Below are 27533 nucleotides of genomic sequence, written 5' to 3' on the forward strand. Positions count from 1 at the left end.
GAATTCGTGTAAATACAATTCAATATTGTTAACAATGGTGTGGTGGTTTGGGTTTTATGCGTCATACAATCATGTTTGTTGGTCCGAGCGAGAGAGTGTGTGTGCGCGTGTCATCAACGTTAGATGGCAATTGGATGACGTCACCGCAGTGTACTAGAGATCTCCGCGAGTCACACACACTGCGCAGACTCAGGAAGTGGGTGGCCATTTTGCGAGTGCACTGAGGGCAAACATTGTAAATGCAGTCAGCACCGGGTGACACTTGCATTATTGTATTAATTTTAACCGTTTAAAGGCGAGTTTTAAGTTTATTTCTGATCATTGGCACACTGATAAAGGCCTCAAGATGGGTAACCATGGAATGGAAGATCTTATACCCATCGTGAACAAGCTTCAAGATGCTTTTGCAACCATTGGACTTGGGAGTTCCCTGGACCTGCCACAGATTGCCGTAGTGGGCGGGCAGAGTGCCGGTAAAAGCTCCGTGCTGGAAAATTTTGTTGGAAGGTAATTTTACGGAACAGATGGCTAAAGTTCGAACCCAATGATTGTTTGGCAATCTAAAGTATTGTATCTTATTCGCCGCTGTTTCCCCGATTATGACCAAAAACATAATCTTAACTGGATAAGATACAATAATAATTTTTGTGGTCATGTCTTATTTATTATATAGGGTGCCTATTTTTTTAATTTTAATTCAATCAATAATTCATTGTTTAACTTTGGTATAATAATATCATTGTTAATATTTAATGAGTAAGGGCCTGTGTAACTTAAACCGTGGTTTCAGCATCTGTTTTGACTAACATTCATCAATGTTATTGTTTAAAATTAAACTATGTAGTATGTAACTGAGGTATGCATATTGTTTTTGCAATTTTAATATTTCCATTACTAGCTACACTAACCATATTAGGGGGATATACTAATTTAGTAATTAGAAAGAGAACAGTTGAAGTGTCAATTGGACATTGTCTGTATCCTGCCACTAACATTCACTGGTTATGAATTAAAATAGTATCTAGTTTACTCTCAAACGAGGTATTCCTGTTTGTATAGTAGGATTTGAAACTTTGCATGGTTGTACTTGAATAGTTGCGATAACGTAACCCTCGATCCTCCCGACGGCCTAGCCGGAAAGTTACGAAGCATGCTCGAATTGTAAAGGGCGAAATGGTCTAGTCGACAAATTTTTCATATTTTACCACTTTCAAAAATCATGTCACTAATTCTCGGAACACGAACTTAATCCTCAATGTCTAATGAATAACACTCAAAAACACAATTAAGAAAAAGGACAAAAACTTACCAGATCCCGGGGAGCGAAACAGTCCCAAATTTTCCAGGTTCTATTTTAAACCTGTCGCATCGCCATTTTGCGACTTCCCGATATGTTGAACGCTTTATTTTTTTGGTCACCAAGGGCTGAACCGCAGGTACCAGCCAATTGAATTGATAACCTGCCAAGCCGCGGCTGAGTTGGACTAAACCATTCTGTAAAAGGGGTGTAATAAGGTATTGCGTGTGCGCTGTCCATTTACTATGCCCGTCGTTTACTTGTATAGCGTCCACGCACTGTCGCAATGCCTTGTAACACCCCTTTTACAGAATGGTTTAGTCCAACTCAGCCGCGGCTCGCCAGGTCGTCATATCAATTGGCTGGTACCTGCGGTTCAGCGCTTGGTGACAAAAAAAAAGCGTTGAACATATCGGGAAGTCACAAAATGGTGATGCGACATTTCAACCTGGGACATTTGTGACTGTTTCGCACAGGATCTGTTAAGTTTTGTCCTTTTAAAAAAAATATTTTCTCAATGGTGTTTTGAGTGTTATTAGTTAGATATTGAGGATTAAGTTCGTGTTCATAGAATTTGTGCCATGATTTTCGAAAGTGGTAAAAATAGAGCAAATCTGTTGACTACGTCGAAATTGAACGTGTTTGACCATTTCGCTAAATTTACAATTCGAGCATGCTTCGTAGCCCTACGGTCGGAGGAGGGTTAGGTTACTAGAACTTGAAGTAAACTAAAAAGTTTGCGGTAACAGGGAATGATTTCGTCCAGCAATTTTGCATTTTCAAAGAATGCGACCATTGATTAGCAAATTATGATTTTTTAGTAGCAACTGAGACATTTTGCGGAGCGTTTTGCTCTTCTATACAAGGGAAATGATTCTCTTGAAAACACCATTTGAATAACTCTTTGGAGTAAGTTTTGGTTCTGAAAAGAAACACTACAAAAGAAATATTCACATGTTACAGGCCTGGAATTTTATATTTGAAAAGGCAAGGCCATTTTCATTTTGCAAAGGGCACTTCTATTGGAAACTCTTAAACGTCAATGGGAAACTTTTGAAGGGGCACCAAGGCCAAGACCAGGGTATGGCTTCTGTGGCCTGCCTGTAATATAACTTTTTAACAGTGTGGTCATCTTGACTTTACTCCAGTCCAACTCATTGTAACCAACCTTGCTACCATGGGCAGCGCGCCGTATCACTCGCTAGCTCTGCAGACGTCTCTAACCTGTGGGAGGGAAACGTGATCCGTGTCTTTGATTGGCTATCATATACGCGCAAAATATGGAACGCCGTGCGTCTTCAAAAAGCTGTATATGCAGAAACGCGTGCATATAAAGATGTACGTATTCATTTTTTTTTGTCACGCAACACCCATCGCCAAGTTTAGGACACAGCACATCCAGCCTGTCGCGACTAACGCCCAACACAGAACATATCAACTACAGGGCTAATTTGTAATATCCAATATATTTGGATATTTTGGAGTTACATTTCCAGGGGTTATGATCGAGCAAGGCATGCTGGGAAAAAATGGCGCGGCGAGATTGATCGCCCCTGGGAACGAGGTTGCATTGTAACCAAACTGAGGCTGGATGAAAAAATAGTCTGGTGCCATGTTTGGGCAATGAATGTTAGCATTAATTACTGTTATGGAAACAGGGAAACTGACCAATATGGTGTCAGCATGCCTATTCCAGGCCTGTGGTGTTACCACAGTTTACTATCAGTCTTAACTCGGCATCCTATGTGTCTTTTTTTCAATACAGAGACTTCCTTCCTAGAGGATCAGGTATTGTAACAAGAAGACCACTCATCCTCCAGCTCAACCAATCCAAAGCAGGTTTGTACACAACTAAACAAAATCCCAAACGGATGAATGTACTGTTTGCATGTAAACAAATATCCCCAAAACAAGGCATCCTGTTAAAGCCATTGGACCCTTTCGGTACAGAAAGAAGAAAAAAAAGTTCACAGATTTACAAATAACTTACAGGGTTTACAAAAGGTAGTGGTGAAATACTTCTCTTGAAATGATATTCCATGAAATGCTTTACTTTTAGAGAAAACAGTTAAACAATATCAATTCTCGTTAACGAGAATTACGGATGTATTTTAAACACATGTCATGACATGGCGAAATGCACGGATACAAGGGTGGGTTTTCCTGTTATTTTCTCCCGACTCCGATGACCGATTAAGCCCAAATTTTCCCAGGTTTGTTATTTGATATAGTAGTTGTGATACACGAAGTGTGGGCCTTGGACAATACTGTTGACCGAAAGGGTCCAATTGCTTTAAAGGCAGTGGACACTATTGGTAATTACTCAAAACAAATATTAGCTTAAAACCTTACTTGGTAACAAGTAATGGGGAGAGGTTGATAGTCCAAAACATTGTGAGAAACGGCTCCCTCTGAAGTGACATAGTTTTCGAGAAAGAAGTAATTTTCCACGAATTTGATTTAGAGACCTCAGAATTAAATTTTGAGGTCTCAAAATCAAGCATCTGAAAGCACACCCCTTTGTTTGACTTGGTGTTTTTTCTTTCATAGTTATCTCGGAACTTTGACGACCAATTGAGCTCAAATTTTCACAGGTTTGTTATTTTATGCATAGAGGCCTATGTTGAGATACACCAAGTGAGAAGACAGGTTTTTGACAATTACCAATAGTGTCCGGTGTCTTGAAAGGCCAATAGAACCAGCCTTGCTACCATGGGCACTGGTTGATACCTCTCAGCACTAACCCCTGGTAGGGATGTATTGAAAAAGCCACGCTTATTGGCTCCAAAAACTTACTGCTTTACGCACACAAAAATGCTTGTGAAAAACTTGTGAGCACTTATAGAGCACTTGTAGGGTTCTACAAGGGAAACCGAATGGATACATTTTAAATCAATGTTGGTTGAACAAAGAAAAATGTACAAGAGTTGGATTTCAATCAGTGACCTCCGGATTAACCTCTACCAACTGAGCTATCCAGCTCTTATTTTCGTGGTCTTCCTAATTTGTCAATATCTTTGTTTGAGGTGCCATTCAGAAGCCATGCAACCTGACAACCTGTTAATGCCTGTAAACCAGGGCATGGGAAAAATTTGGATGGACAAGTTTTGGATTGAAATTAATCGTAAAAAAAGAACAACCTTTTTAATTCAAATGCCAGAACAGACCAACTTGTACAAAGAATAATAGTTGAACTAAATGTAATAAGATGATCAATGCGGTAATTGGGGTTTTCCCCTTACACTGTGTTATAAGCACTGCATACTCTTAGTGCTGTCAAAATTTTATGGGGGAAACATTCACAAGCTGCTTGGGTGGGATTCGAACCATTGATTCTGGGCTTTTATTTTATGGTAACATCCACAAGCTCTTATGGACTTGCAGCTCAAGATTTCTACATATTTTGTTGGTACAATGAGTCCAAACGGGAAGACAAAAATGATGTGCACAGCCTATATACAACAATACACTGCTACATGTATTTTTTGAACAAGCACTAGAAGTGACCATTTATCTCATTTGTGTTGTGGGTAAGTGTACTTCAAAATTGAACAGAACTGAAACTGAAAGATAATTGTCACATTGTGAGTCAACATTTTAACTGCGCATTTTAGTTGATGACATTATTTTTTTCAAAATACTAAACCATTAAACCATTTGAAAATGTTGAAGAATTGCCCTGTGCTGAACTCCTGTGAAATATTCACAGCGAAAATAGCCATGTGCTGTCAAAATTTGCATCGTATTCGCAGGAAGTATGAATCGGGCTTTAAGGCCCGGTCACACTCGCCTCGGTCACACTCGCCTCGATAACGAGAACGAAAACGAGAACGTTAATAATGCACGCCTTCAATTAGTGAAAAAAAGCGTGCGCGAAATCTGCGTGGAGCAATTCAACCAACAGCATGCGTTCTCTTTGCGTCGTGATAGTTATCGTTTGTTATCGCTGCAGTGTGACTCGGCCTTTAGACAGCTGGGTATTTTATTTTTCAATTGAAAAACACAAGACTACGGAACTTGCGTACAGTCTTGAGTTTACTGGCCTTGTGCTAAAATCAGTGGCCTTGGGCTTGGGTCCAGTCTAAAATTTGAGCCCAGATGATCCGTGCATTCCGGAGCAGAGGTCTTAATAGTTTAAACCATAGTCATGCCTGGTATTGCTAATCTTAAAGTAAAATGTTCAGGGACATGTCATGTTTGATAGCATGGTACAACTTTCTTACTTCCTGGTTTAAATGTCAACCAATGTCAGCTAAACAGTAACTGTCACTGAATGTAAACTGTGTAAACATAAGGTCTTTATTAAACATGTCTGCATTATGGTGTGAAAAGATTCACCAGTTCCTGTATGGTACATGTATAGTGTAAGAATAATATTTTTTACATTACACATAGATACATGGATTGCAAAAAATAAATTCAGAACTATGTTTTTTGAGGCTCAATCCAAAGCTCAACAAGTATATGATTGATAACTTTACTCCATTACTCATGTTAGTGAGTCTTCCAGAACTCTTATTCCTAAAAACCCTGCCCAACTTGGCCCTCGTAAGCTTGGGCGATATCACGATATTAATTTGGAAACGATTTCGATATCGGATGGATTTGGTTTTAATCGAAATATCAATTTATTTTATTCACGATATATCGCCGACAATATATCGCGATATTCGATATAATCGCGATTAATGAAATTTGACATCATCAGTCTTCAAACTCCAAGTGAAAGTTGTAGAAGAGACAGTCATAGCTTAAGAGAGGTGTTCTAATGACCTATTCTTCTGGTTTTACTCCAAACCTATGGGGTGCAAGATGTCTCAGCTAGCAAATACATCGCGATATTTAATCGATATTGCGATATATCGCGATTCGCGATTATCGCGATATATCACGATATAACGATATTTCGATTAAAGCCAAATCCATCCGATATCGAAATCGTTTCCAAATTAATATCGCGATATTCGATAATATCGTGATATCGCCCAAGCTTACATACACATACTGTGCATGGTACAGTAGCGCAAAACTAATGAAGTATACAGGTACACCATTGATACACAAGTGATTTTACTTAAAGATGGAGTTATCTTTTTCTGAAAATGGAATAATGTTTTTGTCCTCATAATTTCCATCCACCTGTCTATCTACTGCCTCCACACAAATAGAAGGAAAATAAACGACCCTGCCTCCTTCCTCTGAAAAGGGGGGGGGGGGTGAAGAAGAAATGCATTGTACATATATATGTATGTATGTACGTATTAGGTACAATGGTTTGGTTTGCAAGTGGTGTGGTCTGTACTGCAGTGCATTTTAATGAATCGTTCAGGTAATTGGGTTTTGTCACATATGACCTAACAAAAGTAAACCAGTGCTTAATGACACACATACAGTACATGTAGTTGACAGTTATTGCCAATTTGCAATGCTTAAAGGGAGGGTATACCTTTGGTAAATACTCAAAAAATTAATGACCATTAAAAAAGTGCTATCTAAGATGCACTGCAGCTGTTGGTATTTTAAGAAACAATCCCCTTCTGAAAGATGTGGTTTTAGAGAAATTGATTAACAATTATTTCTGGGAAACGCTTTATGTTTGAACACTTCTCAGATTGCATTCCAGTTACAGACATGACAGACGGAATAAAATTCCTTCTGCGTGGATATAACCACTTAAGCTTGGGCAATATCGATTTATTTTATTCACGATATATCGCCGACAATATATCGTGATATTCGATATAATCGCGATTAATGAAATTTGACATCATCAGTCTTCAAACTCCAAGTGAAAGTTGTAGAAGAGACAGTCATAGCTTAAGAGAGGTGTTCTAATGACCTATTCTTCTGGTTTTACTCCAAACCTATGGGGTGCAAGATGTCTCAGCTAGCAAATACATCGCGCTATTTAATCGATATTGCGATATATCGCGATTATCGCGATATATCGCGATATAACGATATTTCGATTAAAACCAAATCCATCCGAAATCGTATCCAAATTAATATCGCGATATTCGATAATATCGTGATATCGCCCAAGCTTATAACCACTCTTGAATTTCGGTAATATCTCAAAAACTACCTTTTGATATGAAATTTTCACACGTATGTTTTATTGTATAGGATTAAAACCATTGAATGGTTACCAAAACAATGGTATACTTTGCCTATCATGTAATCTGCTTTAAAGGCAGTGGACACTATTGGTAATTGTCAAAGACTAGCCTTCACAGTTGGTGTATCTCAACATTTATGCATAAAATAACAAACCTGTGAAAACTTGAGCTCAATCGGTCATCGAACTTGCGAGATAATAATGAAAAAAAAAACACCCTTGTCACACGAAGTTGTGTGCGTTAAGATGGTTGATTTCGAGACCTCAAGTTCTAAACCTGAGATCTTGAAATCAAATTCAGGAAAATTACTTCTCTCTCGAAAACTGTGGCACTTCAGAGGGAGCCGTTTCTCACAATGTTTTATACCATCAACCTCATCCCATTACTCGTCACCAAGAAAGGTTTTACGCTAATAATTATTTTGAGTAATTACCAATAGTGTCCAGTGCCTTTAAGCTGCAATTTATTGGCAGGGAATATTGTACCAAGCCTGCCTATAGGAAATCAATACACTCCGAGGCACTGAGGTTATACAGCCTGGTTCCTGTAACGTACAGTAACAGTGTAGGCCTACATTGAACCACAGAGAAAGAAAAAACCTATCTCTCTATGATTGAACAATGTACACTAGGGTGCTGATGGACTGCATTAACAAATGCACCCTCATAATATTGACTTCTGCACTGTGTATCCTGATGTACGTGTGTGGAGTGATTGGATTGGATCTATGAAGACTAAGAATATTCTATTTCTCGATTGGTACAGATTGGTACAGAGTCTGAAGCTACAGAATGGCTACACAATGGCTACAGAATATTCCATGAAATATTTAGAATTTAGATTTTTCAATGTTGGCATACTATTTTAAATAACCCAGGGCTCGATTTATACACTGGCCCGCGGCCAGTGATTTCAACGTCGGGCCTGTAAGCTCAAGTCAGGCGGTTTTGGGGTTCTCAAAAAAAACCAATACACCTACAGCAATTGCCGTGGTGCCCTTTGCAATGTTCCAATTACAAATTTAAATTTTCCACATAGAAGTGCCCCTTACCTGATGAAATTTGCTGTGCCCCTTCAATCACGAATTCAAAGCTTATTAAAAAAATATACCTGTCAAAAAAAATGTTCATGTACGGATACTTAAAATATGATGTAAATATAACATTGATCTGTAATGCCTTGCACTTGTACAGGTAGGCCTACTTTGTGTGGGTGTTTTGGTTTGATGGTGAATTTAGTGTACATATTTGGATTTGAGGGACATGGCGACCAACGTTTCTAACTAGGTTCTTTAGCCTTTTATATTTTTTAATTTGTGTCTACTTCCTTGATTTACTTTAAATGGTTTTGATACCTTTTGAAAATAAAGTTTTCAGCCTTGACACAAATCCCTACTAACTATGAATAAAAATGTAGATTATATAATTTACCTGTAAAAGTTTCAGCTTCATTAGTCGTCAGGTTTTTTAGAAAAAATGTGTAAATCACAAAGCAATGTTTTCAGGAGAGTCACAAAAATCTGTTGTACATGCTCAAATAATTATCGTCTCTCTGAGACGGAAATTATTTTTGTGACATTGTTTTACTGATTTCTCACAAAAATACGGCACCTCAGCAAGTAATATTTTAAGGGAAGCTGTCTACCATCATCATCTTCAAACATGAAAATCTGTGAACATTTGTATTGTACAAAGAGTACCCAAAGACATTCTAGATGTTTACATCTTCCAATGAGGCTGCCCCTTTAATGTGTTTTTAGTGTACAATTTACATACAGTATGTATTTGTACATATTCTATACTCTTTAGGCCAATAAACAACAAAAACTCCTTCAGCATGTTCAGGAACAAATGGCGAGTCATCAATTAAATGAGTGGGAGGAGAGAAGTTTTCAGATTTGCAGCTCTAAGGCTTTCAGGCTCCCTACCTGATATGGGAAACTTTCAAATCTGCATAAAGAAGCTTTTTGTTAACTCGATGTTCTACTTGCAGTATGTGCTGTCATTTATGATTTATTGTTTTGTTTTGGGATGGGTTTTATGAGTGCCGCTTGCAGAAAATACCAGCGTTTTTATTATTTTTCTATGTCTGGAAACATTTGTGCAAAGTTTTGTTCTCAATATCCAAATTCTGTGAAGGGGAAAAAGAGAGACTGTAGTGGTGTGCACTTAATTTACTAAATAAATTCATTTTTCAAATTTCTCCATGCAGAATATGGTGAGTTCCTTCATTGCCGGGGCAAGAAGTTCACAGACTTTGATGAGATCCGGAAGGAGATTGAAGCAGAGACGGACCGCATCACCGGGAGCAATAAAGGCATCTCAGCCGTCCCTATCAACCTTAGGGTCTACTCCCCTCATGGTCAGTACTAAGCCCTGCCCCTCAGTGCTTACACACATGGGTGTATATGGGTTAAACGAAAATTAGTAACATTTGATATTCGTGGGGAAATATATCAATTAATTTTTCTGTGTTTCTGTTTAGTGTTGAACTTGACGTTGATCGACCTCCCCGGTATGACCAAGATACCAGTTGGTGACCAGCCAGCGGACATTGAAGTACAGATCAGATCTATGGTAATGGAGTTTGTTTTGAAAGAGAACTGTCTCGTTCTCGCCGTCTCACCGGCTAACTCGGACTTGGCCAACTCTGATGCCCTGAAAATAGCCAAGGAGGTCGACCCCTCAGGTAAAGAATAAAAGATTCAAATAATAAAAACAAAGTCTTATTTGGCGCATTTCACAATAACCGTCTCAATGAACAATCCTTTAATCTTCCTCAGCTCCCTGGTGAGTATATAACCTATTATGGGCAAACGTAGCTCTCCAAAGGCTTTTTCATACACAATATTATCCTCTACCCTCGAAGGTACCCATTTATCTCCGTGGGTGAAGAGAAGCAATTATAGTAAAGTATCTTGCTCTAGGACCAAAGTACCATGACTGGGATTCGAACCCACACTTCAATTAACCACGAGAACTTGAACTCAATGCTCTTAACCACGACAACCTACAACAGATGAACAATAAAGCCTGGTTTATTCTTTTTCTGAAAGCAAGGAGAATTTTCTTGGGTCACAATTAGAAAAACATCGCTAACCGATTTATGCATCACTAAAATTCATTTTGCATTCGCATTCGAGTGAAGTATAAACCAGGCTTTTATTGTAGTTCTGAAGGGAGCTTAAAGGCAGTGGACACTATTGGTAATTACTCAAAATAATTATTAGCGTAAAACCTTTCTTGGTGACGAGTAATAGGGAGAGGTTGATGGTATAAAACATTGTGAGAAATGGCTCCCTCTGAAGTGCCATAGTTTTCGAGAAAGAAGTAATTTTCCACGAATTTGATTTTGAGACCTCAAGTTTAGAACTTGAGGTCTCGGAATCAACTATCTAAATGTACACAACTTCGTGTAACAAGGGTGTTTTTTCTTTCATTATTATCTCGCAAGTTCGATGACCGATTGAGCTCAAATTTTCACAGGTTTGTTATTTTATGCATACGTTGAGATACACCAACTGTGAAGGATAGTCTTTGACAATTACCAATAGTGTCCACTGCCTTTAAGTCTGTACAAAAACCTAAAGACCCTTTTGTTTACAAGCTTTTGCCACCATTGTGTAAAGGCAGTATTGAGTATCACAATATACATGTAGAGTGTAACTTGATTGTCACAAAAAAGCCTTTATTAAATAAAATAAAATAAAATAAAACATTTTTTTCTTCCTTTCTGTTTTGGGTAGCACAGTTGATCAATGAATAATATGTGTGTGAAAATATCTGACTTTTGCCAGCGAGGGGGGGTTGGAAAATTTGCTGTTGTCTATCATGTTCAACGTGTTAGCTAGCGAGCCGTGCACGCCGTGTTAGCACGGCCAGTTGGGCTGAAAACACGGGCAAAATTTTGATGCACGGCTTGGTTGAAGATGGTTGAAGCCGTGCTGTCTAATAATTTCAGTGAAAATTACTGAACTTCTTTTATTTATTTTGTTGTTGTTGAACAGTTTAAAAACAGCAGTGAGTAACATTAGATTTGGTTTTACCAGATTTCCTTCTTCTTTTTGAATCAAAATTTCAACGACGCAACCATAAAACAATCACTCGAAGTTGCTTCGAAAACGCTGACCACATTGCGACCACACAAAACACAACGCACAACCCACACATTACATACACAACGCACGTGCAAATTCACAACGCAAGCGAGACACGCAGACTTCGTTTTAACAGTCAGTCGTCGTCATCAACCGTCATCAGCAGGCAGGCAGCATGAACTCCACGCACGCGTGGTATGATAGAGGCGACTTCACACGCGTTTTCATTCAGATTATTTTAGGTACCAATCTCATCTCCACGATCCTACAAACCATCACGCTCTTGATTTTTTCTACTATGACGTCAGTATCAGTAACTGAGTGACACCCTGTGCAGTGCACCTTTTACCGCATACATTCTGCAGTTGCTTTGTAGATTGGTTCCGCAGTTTTTCCCAACTCGACGGCGGCAAACATGACAATCTTTGTTTTCCTCCTAGAAATTCAAGGGCACATCATTTGTTCGTTGTAGAGTTTGTTTGAAACATCAAGACTTTTTTGGATTTCAATGTTTGCATCTCTGTTTATTAATGTTTATTTTCCGCTCGAAAGGTTCAAAAACTGGTTCGTGTTTCTCATCAAATCTCCAGTTTTGCTGTAGACCTCCCAAATTTATTTTTTTAATGGAAGAACGTTTTTTTTTGCCCAGTGGAACTACTTAAATGGCACTGTCTTTCGTAACTGTTTGTTCTTTATTCTCCGCAGACTGTTTACAAATTGTCTTTGACCCAGTTTCAACAATTAAACAACCTATAAGACTCAAACTTTATGAAACCTAAACAAATACTAAGGAAAATAATAATTACCATGATCGGTCAGTTTGAATTAAGCAAACAATTATGGTACATGTAAATCACTCTTGACATTTTGATTGGTTGCAAATACTTGTGTGAATCATTATTTTACATTAATTATTAATTGATTTGTTTAAAATAAATACAAAAACTATTATCAGCTTCTTGACCTTAGGCCTATAGTTCTGAAATCAAATGATAACTCTTATGATAACTCTTAATTTCTTCAATACCTCTTCATTTTTGTTTAGTCTTTAAGCAAAAATTTGTATCAAGAGTAACACATGCCAAAAAATATTGTGTTGACAGCAAAAAACTTGTACTGCATTATTTGTATCACTTTTAAATCATTTTGGGCTAAATGGGTCCAAGCTCCATGGTCCAAGTAAGTGCTTTGAACTGGCCTAATATTGCCCCAGAAACATTTTATAGAGTTTAATAATGTGTATTTGTTTTAAAGTTCAAATACAAACCTTGTCAAACCATGGAGGTAGAAATAGCTCCATGTTCAAACTGGCATATGACTAAAGTGACACAAAAACGAAGGATTGACATAATATTGTAAATTGAACTGTGCAAGTCTTTGTTGAAAAACCCAAATCAAGTAGACTTGGTTGTAATCTGTTTGAAATGATTCATGTGTTATTTGTTGTTTGCATCTTCTTTGTTACAATGTTTGTTCATTATTACAAACAAGGAACAAAAATAGTGGGGGGTGAGACAGACTTGGCGCTGCGCGCTCGTGTTGTGTGCTACGCACACAATGTTTCTATTTTTTTTTTTTTTGATTTTAGGTTGCACTCCCACTATTTCAGTTTGCACTCCCACTTTCCAAAATCCTGGCTAAGACACTGATCATGTTGCAAAAGAAACTGATATCATTTTATAAATTTGAAATTTGAGCTACCTGTACACCTGTACATCATACATGTACTTTTTATAAGCTTCAAGCATGAGTTTCCCAAACAACTATTAAAGAAATCATATCATTTGAAAGCACATATCCCACTAATTTTAGAACCAACGTCTCGGTTTGAAGAGAAACTAATTTTTACTTTCATAGGTCTGACATTTTGCTTTCACAAATTTTGCTTTTTACAAATTACCAAGTTGAGTCCCAAATAGACTGGTGCTCTTTAGTATGTAGTTTATTGTCAGGGGTTCTGAACTCGTTTTTGAAAGGGTAAGAGCACCAAGGCATTTTCTCCAGAGGCAACTGTTAATTTCTACTGGAGCATTTCAAGGGCACCAAGGCAAAGACCAGAGGGCATGGAGGCAATTGCTTTCGTTGCCTACATGAAGTATCAGGCCTGGGTTTTAATCACTTCTGCACTTTACGTTTACACACAATATATAAAAACTTGCTATTCCTCTGCAGCTGATGTGGAAGTTAACTGTAACCGTAATTGAATCTTGACTTGCCTTAAGCAACTACTAGCATCGGATCCTCCTCATGATTATGCAAATGAGCGATATTTGCTCTTGACTTTTATTTCTTGTGGGACGGAATGTCTCTACCCTGCACTAGGAATTAATATATGCGGATATAGGCATGCAGCGACACTTTGTAAATAACTAGTTGGAATTAATATGTGATGAATAAATGTGTGTTTGGCAGTCGATGGGAACTACTCGTAGCAATAATATGTCAATAGCTGATTGACCAATATTATTTGAAATGCATCAGCAGTATTCAAGGATGAGTAGTGGCTACTTGTACCACTGTAAACAAAAGAGAAACATCTATTTTTCTCCCAGCATACCAAGTGTTCAATTGATCAAATTTTGTAGGTCTGAAAAAAAACAGGGAAAAAACCCAAGATGTTGGCACCATGATAAAGGTCTGCGAAAGTTGCCTGTATTATTGTAATTGTATAAGAAATATTGTTGAGAATATCCACTTGTGCTTGAAAAAAACATTAATTGTTGTTGGGAAGGTGTGGGGCTACTAAACAATTTCCTTGTTACATGCTGTATTTGTTTTTTATAAACCTGCATCAAAAACCACCAGAGAGCACCTACAGTAGCCAGAGCTTTCAAGCCCCGGCCAAGACAGACTTCGCGCTGCGCACTCGTGTTGTGTGCTGCGCACACAATGTTTCTATTTTTTTAGTAGTGATTTTAGGTTGCACTCCCACTTTTCAAATTCCTCGCTAAGACACTGTACTATACATATCTATAAAGCGAATGTTTTGATTCATTTTTTATTTGTGTAATTATTGTCTATGGCCAGGTACACGCACAATTGGTGTGATTACAAAACTGGATTTGATGGATGACGGAACTGATGCGCGTAATATTCTGGAGAATAAACTGTTGCCACTGCGCAGAGGTAAGAATACGCCATCATTGTATCTTTTTCCGCAAACCGAAAACTTAAACAAATCCCACATTTTTTACACATTTTTGTGTTTTTCAAATTCTGGATGTTATTATTGGCACCAATATTTTACATCAAGTTTCAAGTCATAAACGTAATTGTTACATAAGTACATACACTCAATACATCAAGGTTAGTACCAATTTACAGTTTTGAGATTTCACAAATGTGACCCACTCTGTGAAAATGAGTCAGATGTCGCCCAATGCAATATTAAGTTATGGACAGTTTAATGTGGAAAATGTAAAAAAAAAAAAATAAAAAAAAATCTTTTTCAGATCTTCAGTTGCATGGTTAACCTTTAAAACACTTACTTTTAGGCAATAAAGCTATGAATACAACAATTTTGTGATCATACTTATGTCTAATTTGTATCCTAATTTGGTGTAGTGGCTAATTTCAAACGGGAGTAACTCAGCAACGCGATACACCCCAATGCTTAAACACATACCAAATTACTGCTGCTGATGTGTTCTTTTCAGCCATGCATATAACTCAATCCTTGAAGTTGCCTACATCTGACTCATTTTCACAGAGCGGGTCACAAATAGCCAATTTAAAACTACAAATTTTTCATTGAAGTACACGGTGTTGGCACAGTGTCAACAATGATTGCAAAAACTATTTACAAAAAGACCAATGTATGACCTACCTGTAGATTTGAGTTATCACTAAGATTAATCTATTTTTCCAGGGAAAACTGCTTTTGTACGCATCTGAAATTATTCTTTTCCAGAAAGGCTATTGTGAAAATGTGAACAATTGTTGACTACTAGCATGATGCACATTTACACATGATGTTCCTTTTGTTCAGCCATCTGCTATGTTGATACATGATGCTACTTTTAATTTTAATGCGACTTTAAATTTATATACCTTTTTGCAGTTGTTTTCATGGAGCTTTTTTTACTACTCTTAAAGGCAGTGGACAATATTGGTAACTGTGAAAGACTAGCCTTCACAGTTGGTGAATCTCAACATATATATAAAATAACAAACCTGTGAAAATTTGAGCTCAATCGGCCATCGAACTTGCGAGATAATAATGAAAGACAAAAACACCCTTGTCACACGAAGTTGTGTGCGTTTAGATGGTTAATTTCGAGACCTCAAGTTCTAAATCTGAGGTCTCAAAATCAAATTCGTGGAAAATTACTTCTTTCTCAAAAACTATGGCACATCAGAGGGAGCCGTTTCTAACAATGTTTTATACCATCAACCTCTCCCCATTACTCGTTACCAAGTAAGGTTTTATGCTAATTATTATTTTGAGTAATTACCAATAGTGTCCACTGCCTTTAAACCAGGAAACCAGTGCTCAATACCTTTGCTTCTGTGCTTACAATCACTATTCACTTACATGACTTGCGCTTAGCACCAATCCCAACTTTGATTACAAAACTCTGGGGAAAGAACTGATTATACAGTGTCTAATACACTCGGGGTATCATGGTATAAAAAATTATAACCTGAATCTTGTTTTCGTCAGGATACATCGGTGTTGTGAACAGAAGTCAGAGAGATATTGAGGGAAGAAAAGACATCAAAGCAGCGCTGTCAGCTGAGCGTAAATTCTTTCTGAGTCATCAATCTTATCGTCATATGGCAGATAAGATGGGTACACCTTACCTACAGAAAGTTCTCAATCAGGTACGTACACAGGACTGTATATCTAAACTGGACTGCAGCATTTAAGACACTGGACACTATTGGTAATTGTCAAAGACCAGTCTTCTCACTTGGTGTATCCTAACATATGCACAAAATAACAAACTTTTGAAAGTTTTAGCTCAATTGGTCATTTAAGTTGCGAGAGAATAATGGAAGAAAAAACTCTCTTGTCGCACAAGTTGTGTGCTTTCAGATACTTGATTTCGAGACCTCAAAATTTAATTCTGAGGTCTCAAAATCAAATTCAAATATTTTAGTGAGAAATTACTTCTTTCTCAAAAACTACCGTTTCTCACAATGTTTATGCCATCAACAGCTCTCCATCCATTGATCATTAACAAGTAAGCTTTTTATGCTAACAATTATTTTGAGTGATTACCAATAGTGTCCAGTGCCTTTAAGTCAGTAAACTCTAGACCGGGTAAGTCTGTCAGTCAGATTGATCTGAGAATAATTCTGTAGGAGCGTTGGTTTTCTGAAGTGCCCCCCTAGAAAAAATTGTGCGCCCCCCCCCCTTCCTTGTGCCCCCTTTTACCATAGTGACACCTTGTTCGTGCATTTCAGCACGAACACCTATTGTTTTTGTTCCGTTTTTTTTTCTGCTCCATCTTCTTCTTCTTCACCGTCAACTCTTCTCTACAGCATAACTCAAGATTCAAGCCAAACTGAACCTTGAAACTCATCAGACAATTGAACCTCAATACGAAGACGGCACAGTTTTCATTACGTCATGATGACGTCATTAGGTGTCAAATTACAAGGTTTTTAAAGTTGAAAAGGGACCATTTTCGTTTTGCTGTATCTCAACGAATATGAAAGCTATGATGTTCAAAGTTTTCGCACCTGATAGACCAAGACTGGGGCAACATTTGAAAAGTTAACGCCAAAATCGTACGACCTTAGCATCCGGGTCGTTACCCTGGGTCGAAGTTCACCTTCGGGTTTTTTTCGTCAAAAAACAACTTTCGAGCTTTTCTACGGAATAACTCAAGATTGAGATTGAATGGAATGTTGAAACTCAATAGATAGTTGAACCTCAGTATCAAGACAACACATACTTAATTACGTCATTATGACGTCATCGGGAATTGAATTACGTTAGATCAAAGTTTAATATTTGTAAAAATCATAACTCAAAAACTATGATTCGGATGTTGACAATCTACACATCATCGGATAGATCATTAAAAGTTGGACAAATGCTTCACAGAACACGTAAAATATTTTTAATACTTCTAGTGCAAAACGAAAGTTGAAAATTTCATAAAATCTTATCGTATTCATGTTTTTAAAACTACTGATCATTTCAACGTAATTTTTGTTTCAGATTGTAAAACAGCAATCCCGCTCAATCTTTTGCACAGAAATAACAAAATTTGGACCTTTACATCAGTCGAAAAGGGACGCGAAAGCACCTGTTGACCCACGCGTTTACCCCCATTTTGATCAACAACGCACGCTATGCAGTGCAAGCGCCGAGTTTTTGGGGGGAATTCCCAAAAGTGCTCTCTTTAGTCCAGCGAAAGAGGGCGCTGTAACGTTTTTAGTAACATCGAGCACTGAGTGAATCGCGGTGAATCGCAATAGTTGAGTAATAATGAACAACGTCTCGCACCAAAACAACAAGTAGGAAAACATTTGCATTGATGTTATAAGATACATTATACACCTTCAGATAGTCCATCACATAATTATAAAATGTTTACAAGTCATACATCAGCTGAAAGGTTTTAATGAACTAGTCAGGATCTACACAAATGAAATCAGTTTAAACTTGGCTTCTTGTTCAAACCAGAGGTTGAAAATAATTGGTCAAAGAAAAATAATTTCACAACCACACATTTGATTTTTTATATATTTATACGTCATTGGGTAGGTATGTATCAACTTAAGAAACGATACACCACATTGACTATTAAACCTTGACCTCCAGTTAAACAGGAAGATGCAGTTAATTATTTGAAAAAATATTACTCCAGAACCAGAAATTAGTTGTTTATTATCTGAACGTCGTGATAAGGCTTTGAAAAACATTACTAACGCTATAATTTGTGACCTAAAAAAAAATTTTCTTCCGGTTCAAACCGGATGTTTAAATTTTATATTTGAAAAAAATCATAACATCTGAACCATACATTGGATTTTTTTGAATCTATGCATCATCTGAAAGGTCTTAATAGACTTATCATGTGCTATACAATATGCGACTCTGTTTGACCTTGACTTCCAGTTAAAGTTGGAAATTGATATATAATGTTTGAAAAATAAAACAATCCTAAACCACATGATTTGATTTTTATCATCTATACGTCAAAAGAAAGAACTCAAAAGACATCACCAACGCTACCAAGTGTGACCTCATTTGACAGTACCTTCCGGTTCAAAACGGAAGTTGAAACTTTATATTTGAAAAAATCATAACTTCTAAACCAAATATTGGATTTTTACAACCCATCCATCATTTAAAAGGTCTTAATAAACTTATCACGCGCTACATAAAAAGTAACCCCTATTTGACCTTTTATCCGATGCAAACCGGAAGTTGGTGTTTAATTTGTAAAAAAATCATAACTCCTTAACCAGTCATTGGATTGATGAGGTAAAATGTTGTCACCAATTCATTCACTCACTCACCACAAACACCTTGTTTTTGTAGTAAACAAAAACTGTACAAAAACTGTACCTCTAGTTTTTTTTTCAAACTGTACCAAAATTTTACTCAACTTTTTAAGTAGTTCGAAATTGGGCCAAGATTGATTGATTGTTGTGATTGATTGATTGATTGATTGATTGATTGATTGATTGATTGATTGATTGGCTTTCTTTCTTTCTTCAGCAACTGACCAACCACATCAAGGAAACTCTTCCTGCTCTAAGGAACAGACTCCAGACACAGCTCCTTTCCCTCGAGAGGGACGTTGCAGATTTCAAGGACATGGACTACAACGACCCCACACGCAAAACCAAGTACATGTTACAGTAAGTCATGCATTGTTTGTTGTATTACACAATGCTTACCAAGCAAATTTACCTGTTATATAAACATAACAAGTGTCACTGTGGTCCAGTGGTTAGACTGCAGGATTTTCAGTCGCAGGGGTATGGGTTCGAACCCCCAAGCTAACTGGAGATTTCACAATGACTAGGCGCAGGGGTATGGGTTCGAACCCCCAAGCTAACTGGAGATTTCACAATGACTAGGCGCAGGGGTACGGGTTCGAACCCCCCAAGCTAACTGGAGATTTCACAATGACTAGGCGCAGGGGTATGGGTTCGAACCCCCAAGCTAACTGGAGATTTCACAATGACTAGGCGCAGGGGTATAGGTTCGAACCCCCCAAGCTAACTGGAGATTTCACAATGACAAGGCGCAGGGGTATGGGTTCGAACCCCCAAGCTAACTGGAGATTTCACAATGACTAGGCGCAGGGGTATAGGTTCGAACCCCCCAAGCTAACTGGAGATTTCACAATGACAAGGCGCAGGGGTATGGGTTCGAACCCCCCAAGCTAACTGGAGATTTCACAATGACTAGGCGCAGGGGTATGGGTTCGAACCCCCAAGCTAACTGGAGATTTCACAATGACTAGGCGCAGGGGTATGGGTTCGAACCCCCCAAGCTAACTGGAGATTTCACAATGACTAGGCGCAGGGGTATGGGTTCGAACCCCCCAAGCTAACTGGAGATTTCACAATGACTAGGTGCAGGGGTATGGGTTCGAACCCCCAAGCTAACTGGAGATTTCACAATGACTAGGCGCAGGGGTATGGGTTCGAACCCCCAAGCTAACTGGAGATTTCACAATGACTAGGCGCAGGGGTATGGGTTCGAACCCCCCAAGCTAACTGGAGATTTCACAATGACTAGGCGCAGGGGTATGGGTTCGAACCCCCCAAGCTAACTGGAGATTTCACAATGACTAGGGTGTTATGGTCAAACGGTTAAGAGTATCAAATTCAGGTTTTGGTGGTTACATGTAACATCGGATTGTGGGTTTGGGGTCCGGTCAAGACACTTGTGTCTTTGAGCAAAATGCTTCACTAAACTTGCTTCTGTACACCTAGGGGATAAATGTGGTCCAGTGGTTAGACTTCAGGGTTTGCAATCACAAGGGTATGGGTTCAAATCCCTCAAGCTAACTGCTGATTTCACAATGACTAGAATAAGTATATGGTCGTCTAGTTATTGAATCAAGATTTCTTGATTTGTGCACTTCATAATTAGACATTAAACTAATTTTTATATGAGAGAGATTGGCTTTAGCCAGCTTGGTTTGTTGAGGTCCCTTGACGGGAAGATCATTTTAAAATCATGTCTTGGCGTTTCGAGGCTGAGTGGTCAAGCTCACCAGACTCGAGCTCTGTTTTTTTTCTTCATATCACCATAGTGTAGGTTCGAGTCCCAGTCTTGACCATTATTGCTTCGTTCTTTGGTTGACCCTTAAAATTGTACAGTTTATGTCACGTTTGTTGTGTCATGCATGTAAAAGAACACAGTTCCACTCATTGCTAAGCAACCTTGTAAACGTTTATAAGGTGCTACATAGATTGGTTTCAGAATTCATGAAAACTTCAAAGCCTGTCTAAAAAGGGGGTAATATTCAAGAGCGTTTGAGCACCATATTTGTAGCAGACCCGTATGCTTCTTTTTTGAAAGCCAAGGGCACCACGCCATTTTCTCCTTGGTAAGGGGCACCTTAAGATGAAATTTTAAGTTTCTACTGGAGCATTTCACAAGCACCAAGGCATTGAACAGGGTGCTTAGAAGCAATCGCCTTCGGTGCCTCCATGAAGTATCAGGCCTGGACGTGCGCTAAATTTGAGTCTGATAATAATATCATGTTCGACAAAAATTTCTGCAGGATGGTACAGCAGTTTGGGGCAGACTTTGAGAAGCGCATAGAGGGCGCTGGTGATGAAATCAACACAATGGAGCTGTCGGGCGGGGCCAAGATCAACCGCATCTTCCATGAACGCTTCCCGTTTGAGGTTGTCAAGATGGAATATGATGAGAAAGAATTAAGGAGAGAGATCAGTTATGCCATCAAGAACATCCGCGGTGTCAAGTAAGATTTCAAGACAAAAGTTAGAACTTGTTATATTTTTGTAAACATTGCACTGTTCAGGACACTGGACACGATTGGTAAGTACTCATAATAATTGTTAGCATAAAAAACTTACTTGGTAACGAGCAATGGAGAGCTGGTGGTAGTACTAAACATTGTGAGAAACGGCTTCCTTGTCAACCCCTATTATAAGGTGCTACATAATTCAGGAATGAGATTGTTCAGATTTTTGGCTGAATTCAGACTTTTTATGTCGGCGTGGTGAAGAAAATCAGACAATATTCTTTTCCACGAATAAAGAAATCATGCTCTTTGATCTACTTCTCTAGTGCTTTGAATACTGTTCCCAAAAGCTCCTTGGAATCTATTACCCCAGGGGTTACCAAACGGTAGAAATGGCATCATTTCAACACTGAATAATTGTAACTTCATTAGTCCATCTTTCTTTCGCTGAGTAGATTTATCGGATTGTTTGCGAAACTTGAAAAAACTATTACCTGGGCGGAAGGTTTAGAAAATTGGCTTGGACCACTACTTTAGCTTGTAAAATTGTTAATGCACTACCGCGGAGTGAGTTCTTAAATTGGTCTCAAATATATTTGTTCTTCTTTTAGGGTTGGTCTGTTTACCCCAGACATGGCATTTGAAGCAATTACCAAACGGCAGGTACAAAGACTGAAAGAGCCATCTCTGAAATGTGTTGACTTGGTCACCAATGAACTGAACAATGTGGTCAGGCAGTGTGGAGAAAAGGTAAGGGTTAATATTAACAATAATTATTAAATAGATGTTGATAAAGAATATTAACTTTGATTTTACCCTTACAGCGATGTGTTTTAGTACTCTATACTCTGTACTTTACCGAGATCTGTGAAAAAAATATCACAGGCATGTTACTCTCAGGGATTCGAACCCATGGCCCTTGCAATTCTAGAGCAGTGTCATACCAACTAAACCACCAAGATTGCCAGGTAGCTAGAGGCAGTTTGAATCCTATATTTTAGCAGCGGGTAACGCAACGAGTTAATAGATGTGTTAAATTTGAACCCGGGATAAAGAATGTTAATCTTGGTTTTACCAAATAATAGCGCTCTACAAAGAACACAGCTCTTCACAATCAACCAAAGAATTAAATACAAAAGAATATGGCGCCGTATAAATGTTACCAGTGATTGATTGATTGATTGTGTAAGAACGCGTTAACCTGTAAATGATTAGATCACTATTATTAAGGGAATAAAAGGTTAGCGTCAAGTTCTTGAACTGTCATTTAAAACTGGCAGGGTCAAAATCGCACGGCCACGACCCTGCAAGGTTTTAAACGGCAGTTTAAGAATGAGTCAATTACTCTTTTTGTCCCATTCTTAAATGCCTTTTGGAGAAAAAGGCGTAATCAAGTAAGAAACTCTGTAAAACTTATCTGTTTTCCGACGTCCTTGAGCTCTGTACGTGTGTTGCTTTTTTATGACTGAGACAGTTTTCAGATTTGCATTCGTGCGCGTAGTACGCATCTCAACGTATCTGAAAACAACCAGTTATAAACAGCTCCAGCTGGTCATTACCACCAATAGGAATAGCAAAACTCTCTGAGGTATTTATGAACACTATTTTATTGATTGATTGACCCTTTCTCTTTGACAAGATGACACGATATCCCCGTCTTCGTGAAGAGACAGAAGGAATTGTAACCAGGCACATAGCCAGCAAGGAACAGAAAACCAAAGAACAAGTCTTGCTGCTGATCGACATCCAACTGGCGTACATGAACACCAACCACGAAGACTTCATCGGATTTGCCAAGTAAGTTTACCCTGTTCCACAAAATTCTCATTGATGTTTGTTTATAATTCCTTTTCTTGTTTTTGTCTACAAACCAACATATGGCTCAAGGCAACAAGTGTGTTCAATATTCAATATCAATGCTTCGTAAAATTACGATATTCAGCTTTTAAATATATTTATGAATACAACCATGAAGACTTTATTGGATTTGCCAAGTTAGCTTTCACTGTTTCTCAAAATTCTCATGAATTACTTTTCAAACAGGAAATTGGTTTTTATATCCTTTTTCTTGTCCAACATAAGGCTCAAGGCATCAAGCAATATCCGGCTTAAAATATATATCCGTTGCAAGGGTCATAATATCACAATGTCGAAACAATATTAAATACATAGCAGTGTCAAGATTCAATATGAATTCAGGCAGAAAGAGCAGAATTAATAATGAAACAATAACATACTTTCAAACCTCATTGCTAAAAGAAGAAATATTATTATTTTTGTAAAACTCTTTAGTGAAGAAATAAGTCAAGTAACACCCAGTTAAGACATGGGCTCCAGAGTCGCGCAGAACCAAGATTAAGAGTGACTCCAGGTCAACTCAAAAAATGTTTGGTTTGAGACAGGCGTAACTTAAAGGCACACAGGATCGACGAGTTGGTCTTTGAAAAGCGATTGAAACCGTTTGATATGAATATAATAATCCACAAAAGTATCACTCAAAATTGCATGGTTTTCCTTTTTTCGTCTTGCACAAACACAGTCGGCCATTTTATGGAGTCAAAATTTTGACCGTCCGTGTTCGCATTTTAGCCCCTTACTAAATACTGATTATTTTTTCCTGAAACTTCATTCTCATGCGTATTTAATAATTTGGTTCAGGGCAGCTCTAGAGCCCACGCCGGAACCGGGTGTTATAACCTTTCCTATAGCCCCGATGAGGTGTAAAAATTTTCAGGAAGCCCAGGTAATTATTAAGAAACCTTGGCTTTGTCTGCATTGAATGACTTTTAGTTTTGGATGTGGCTTACGGCTGCAATTGGCATTTCATAGTTTGGGCAAACAGCATGAAGCCTGGTTCATATATCCTGCAATATGCAAATGCCAAGTGAATGTTGACGTTACAAATTCGCAACGAAAGATGCACAGCAGTTCAACTCTGGGCAACTGGCTTGGGAATACCTCTGCGAAAGAAGAGATGTGACGTCAAATTCGCATCGCATTCGCATTTGCAGGAAGTATAAACCGGGCTTTAGGTAGCCATAACCAAAGCTGACAGTTTAGACATGGCCTAAGTTCTAAGATTTTTTATGATGTTATACTTTTTATGATATTTGATATGCTTCTAATGTTATTCTTGCAACTTCTCAATATTGACCATTTTGATTAACGATTGTCCAAACTCATTATTTCCTCCATCCAGTGCCCAAAACAAGTCCGAAAAACAGTTTTCAGTGAATAGAGAGAAGAAAAATTTAGGCAATCAGGTAAAATATTGCCGGTCACGACCTTCTGGTACTGACCTTTGGCATCACACTCCTCTGGGGTCACGACCTTTATGGTTATGCTAAACACCTCTGCTTCAAGCTAATCCAAGACAGTGTTCCACTGTTTATTTCTTTTTGATGTCACTGCTTTGTAACTGTATCTGTGGACTGACTGATCCATTGCTTGTGTACAGTACCCCTATGGTTATGATGCTTGTAACTCACTCAATTGGCATCGATCATGCCCTTTGCCTTGCATGTTGGTAGTGGTCTTATTCCAAGCCTAGCCTAGGCTAAGGCTCCAGTTTGGACTCCATCAACAATCATGACAATGTTGGAGCAGTTTGCATTTTGCACTGTGCTTCAACAATCAAATGGAGGTGGCGCTTTCGCACAACTTTACGAAAATGTGTACGTCCACTTGCGCAGGTCCAGCAGTTATTGCGTAACTTGTGCACCACTAGCCTCAGAAAGCTTGCACATGTAGACTTGCACCATGTATACTGTTGCCTAAGGTTTTGAAGCACAAGTCCACTTGTTCAACCGTTGTTGTGCACCACTAACACAACAAATCTTGCACATGTGGACTATACACAGTTGCATAAAGTTTTGTGAAGTTAACCGCTGGGCCGGAGCCTAAGCTAAGGTTTAGAATAATCCCACTGGGGTCACGGCAGTCATATCCAGGTTATGAGGTGAAGGGTTAAAGTTCAAGGTCAATTTTGCTCTAATAATTCTACATGTTCCATGTTGTAATCATGGTTTCATGCTTGCATTCTGTATACAGTTGACTACTGCTCAGTAGCTTGCATGATTATGTTGCAGAAATGTTGTCTGAAGTACAGGGTGAAAGGTTTATTTTAAAAAGAGCAAGAATAAACAATTTATAGGATTGTCGTAAAGTATTGCAATTGTCGTTTACTTCCTTTTTCAATCTCAAAAGTAGAAAATAAAACACTTTGCCTTAGGATCTAGCGCTTTGGGCTGTAAAAGCAATTGTTGTGAAAAGAATATGATCATCCACACTAATATACCTTTAAAATTGTTTGATTTTTTCTTTTACTTTGTGAAATAACACAGTCTTTCATTTTGTATAACCACATTTTGGCCCAACAAATTGTGTGATTTTCCTTTTACTTTGTGAAATAACACAGTCTGCCATTTTGTAAAACCACATTTTGGCCCAACAAATTGGTGAACTGTGTTAGTTCACGTAATAAAAGGAAAGCCATATTCAAGGGATATTTGTGCGAGCTATTATGTTCTACTTTTAAAGCATCTTTCCATTCATATTCTTTTCATCGCTTTTATAGCCCAAAGCGCCATATCCGAGCGGCAATGTGTCCCGTTAAATGTTCTTTAAAAAAAACTACACAACATACTGCAATACATGCTGATAAATGCTGACCTTTGAACTTCAACCCCTGACTCGCCATGACTGTCTATGACTGCATTGACCTTTCACCTTTGGCCCTTGTCATCGGCACTCTTCCTTCTATATCCTTCTGTCCGCACTTGGGGCTGACACCACCATGGGTTTCCGGAACTCTCCCTGGTTGTTCCAAGTCGGTTCCCTTTTTCTTTTCTTTTCTTTTATTAACCCTTCTCTAAATCCTGTAGTGCTGCGGCCCAATCGAGACGAACCACTTCCTCAAACAATGCTAACTCACAAAAGGCACAGCGTTCTGTCACCAACCAGGTATTTACTTCAATTGGGTGAAGGTTTATTAAACTCTGCCTCATTTGTCTTACTCCTACCTACGCCGAAAAAGATTAATTTCTTGTCTGCAACTATCTTTCTTGATGGTAGCCTAGATCATTGTGACAGAAAGCACAATAAATGGTTCCACTTATCTACGATCATGTTTTGCAGTTTTCAAATGGTTGGAACATTTTATTAAAGTTCATGAAATCATCAATATGTATTTCAGCACTTTAAAAAATGTACGCAGGCAAACTGAGAATAATTTGAATAGATACGTTTGATACTTACAGATCTGTTATTTTTGCTTTGAAGATAAAGACTATACTTTGTTTTGACCCTTACATTACATAAGCACACTCGGTCCTTTCCCAAGTTCTGTGAAGAAAATCCACAGGCAAATCACTTGGGTGAAACTCAAAACCACGACCTTTACATTTCAAGATTCATTTGAAAATTGTCATTAAAAGAATTTCAGTAAAATCTTACCACACTTTCCATCTTTTTGTTAGATAAGGATAATATAATTGACTTTCAGTTTAAGCCTACATGTCAATTTACATGTTGGAATACTTTTTGCTTCAATAAATTTATAACCATTGGAAAAACTGCTAGCGTGACGGTAGAAAAGGTGTACCATTTAGTGTGTTTTCTGTGTAGAATAGAACAATTAAATTTTGCAAGTTTTTAAAGAAATTCCCATAAGAGTTGAGATTTGTTATGTCACAGTACTCTGAATATTTATAATAAATAATACATAACAATAATAATAAGACTTGTAATGTGCACCTATCCACCCTTTATTGAACATAAAATGACAGCATTGACAAATATGAGTAACACACTACCTCATTTGGCATGAGAGTGGACGAACGTGACATTTATTTTGGGTTTTGGGCTCCAAAGATTTGATGGCGGCTGTGGTATGACAGTTACTGGGGGGTTTGCAAGCGTTTTCAACTCTCTCACATTTTGTGCATACCTCGTAATTTAAAAAGCAGTTTAAATTTGGGGGTTTTATTATTTTATTATTTACATAAACATGTAAATATAATTCTAACGGAGATGTTGGAACATCATCCATTGTAATTAATTCATTATTAACAGTCAATCAAGCGTTATCTCATCCATGCATTCATCCA

General features: G+C 38.1%; 1 protein-coding gene across 5 annotated transcripts in view; it reads left to right on the top strand.

Moving 5' to 3' along the window:
- The first annotated feature begins 224 nt into the window (after nucleotides 1–224).
- LOC117302986 (dynamin-1-like) overlaps nucleotides 225–27533 on the top strand; it is a 38035-nt gene continuing 10726 nt past the window's right edge. For 3 of the 5 annotated variants that reach the window (XM_033786998.1, XM_033786999.1, XM_033787001.1), the window contains exons 1-11: nucleotides 225–507; nucleotides 3063–3136; nucleotides 9628–9777; nucleotides 9901–10104; nucleotides 14540–14638; nucleotides 16176–16336; nucleotides 19194–19336; nucleotides 21220–21423; nucleotides 22038–22176; nucleotides 23066–23223; nucleotides 26310–26388. In XM_033786998.1, coding sequence (XP_033642889.1) covers nucleotides 347–507; nucleotides 3063–3136; nucleotides 9628–9777; nucleotides 9901–10104; nucleotides 14540–14638; nucleotides 16176–16336; nucleotides 19194–19336; nucleotides 21220–21423; nucleotides 22038–22176; nucleotides 23066–23223; nucleotides 26310–26388 — 1572 coding nt within the window. In that variant the 5' untranslated portion in view covers nucleotides 225–346. Of the gene's footprint in view, nucleotides 508–3062; nucleotides 3137–9627; nucleotides 9778–9900; nucleotides 10105–14539; nucleotides 14639–16175; nucleotides 16337–19193; nucleotides 19337–21219; nucleotides 21424–22037; nucleotides 22177–23065; nucleotides 23224–24625; nucleotides 24690–26309; nucleotides 26389–27533 lie in introns of all 5 variants that reach the window. The other 2 variants (XM_033787000.1, XM_033787002.1) reach the window with 1 other exon arrangement.

This window comes from Asterias rubens, chromosome 19 (assembly GCF_902459465.1).
Source record: "Asterias rubens chromosome 19, eAstRub1.3, whole genome shotgun sequence".
Classification (NCBI taxonomy): Eukaryota; Metazoa; Echinodermata; class Asteroidea; order Forcipulatida; family Asteriidae; genus Asterias; species Asterias rubens.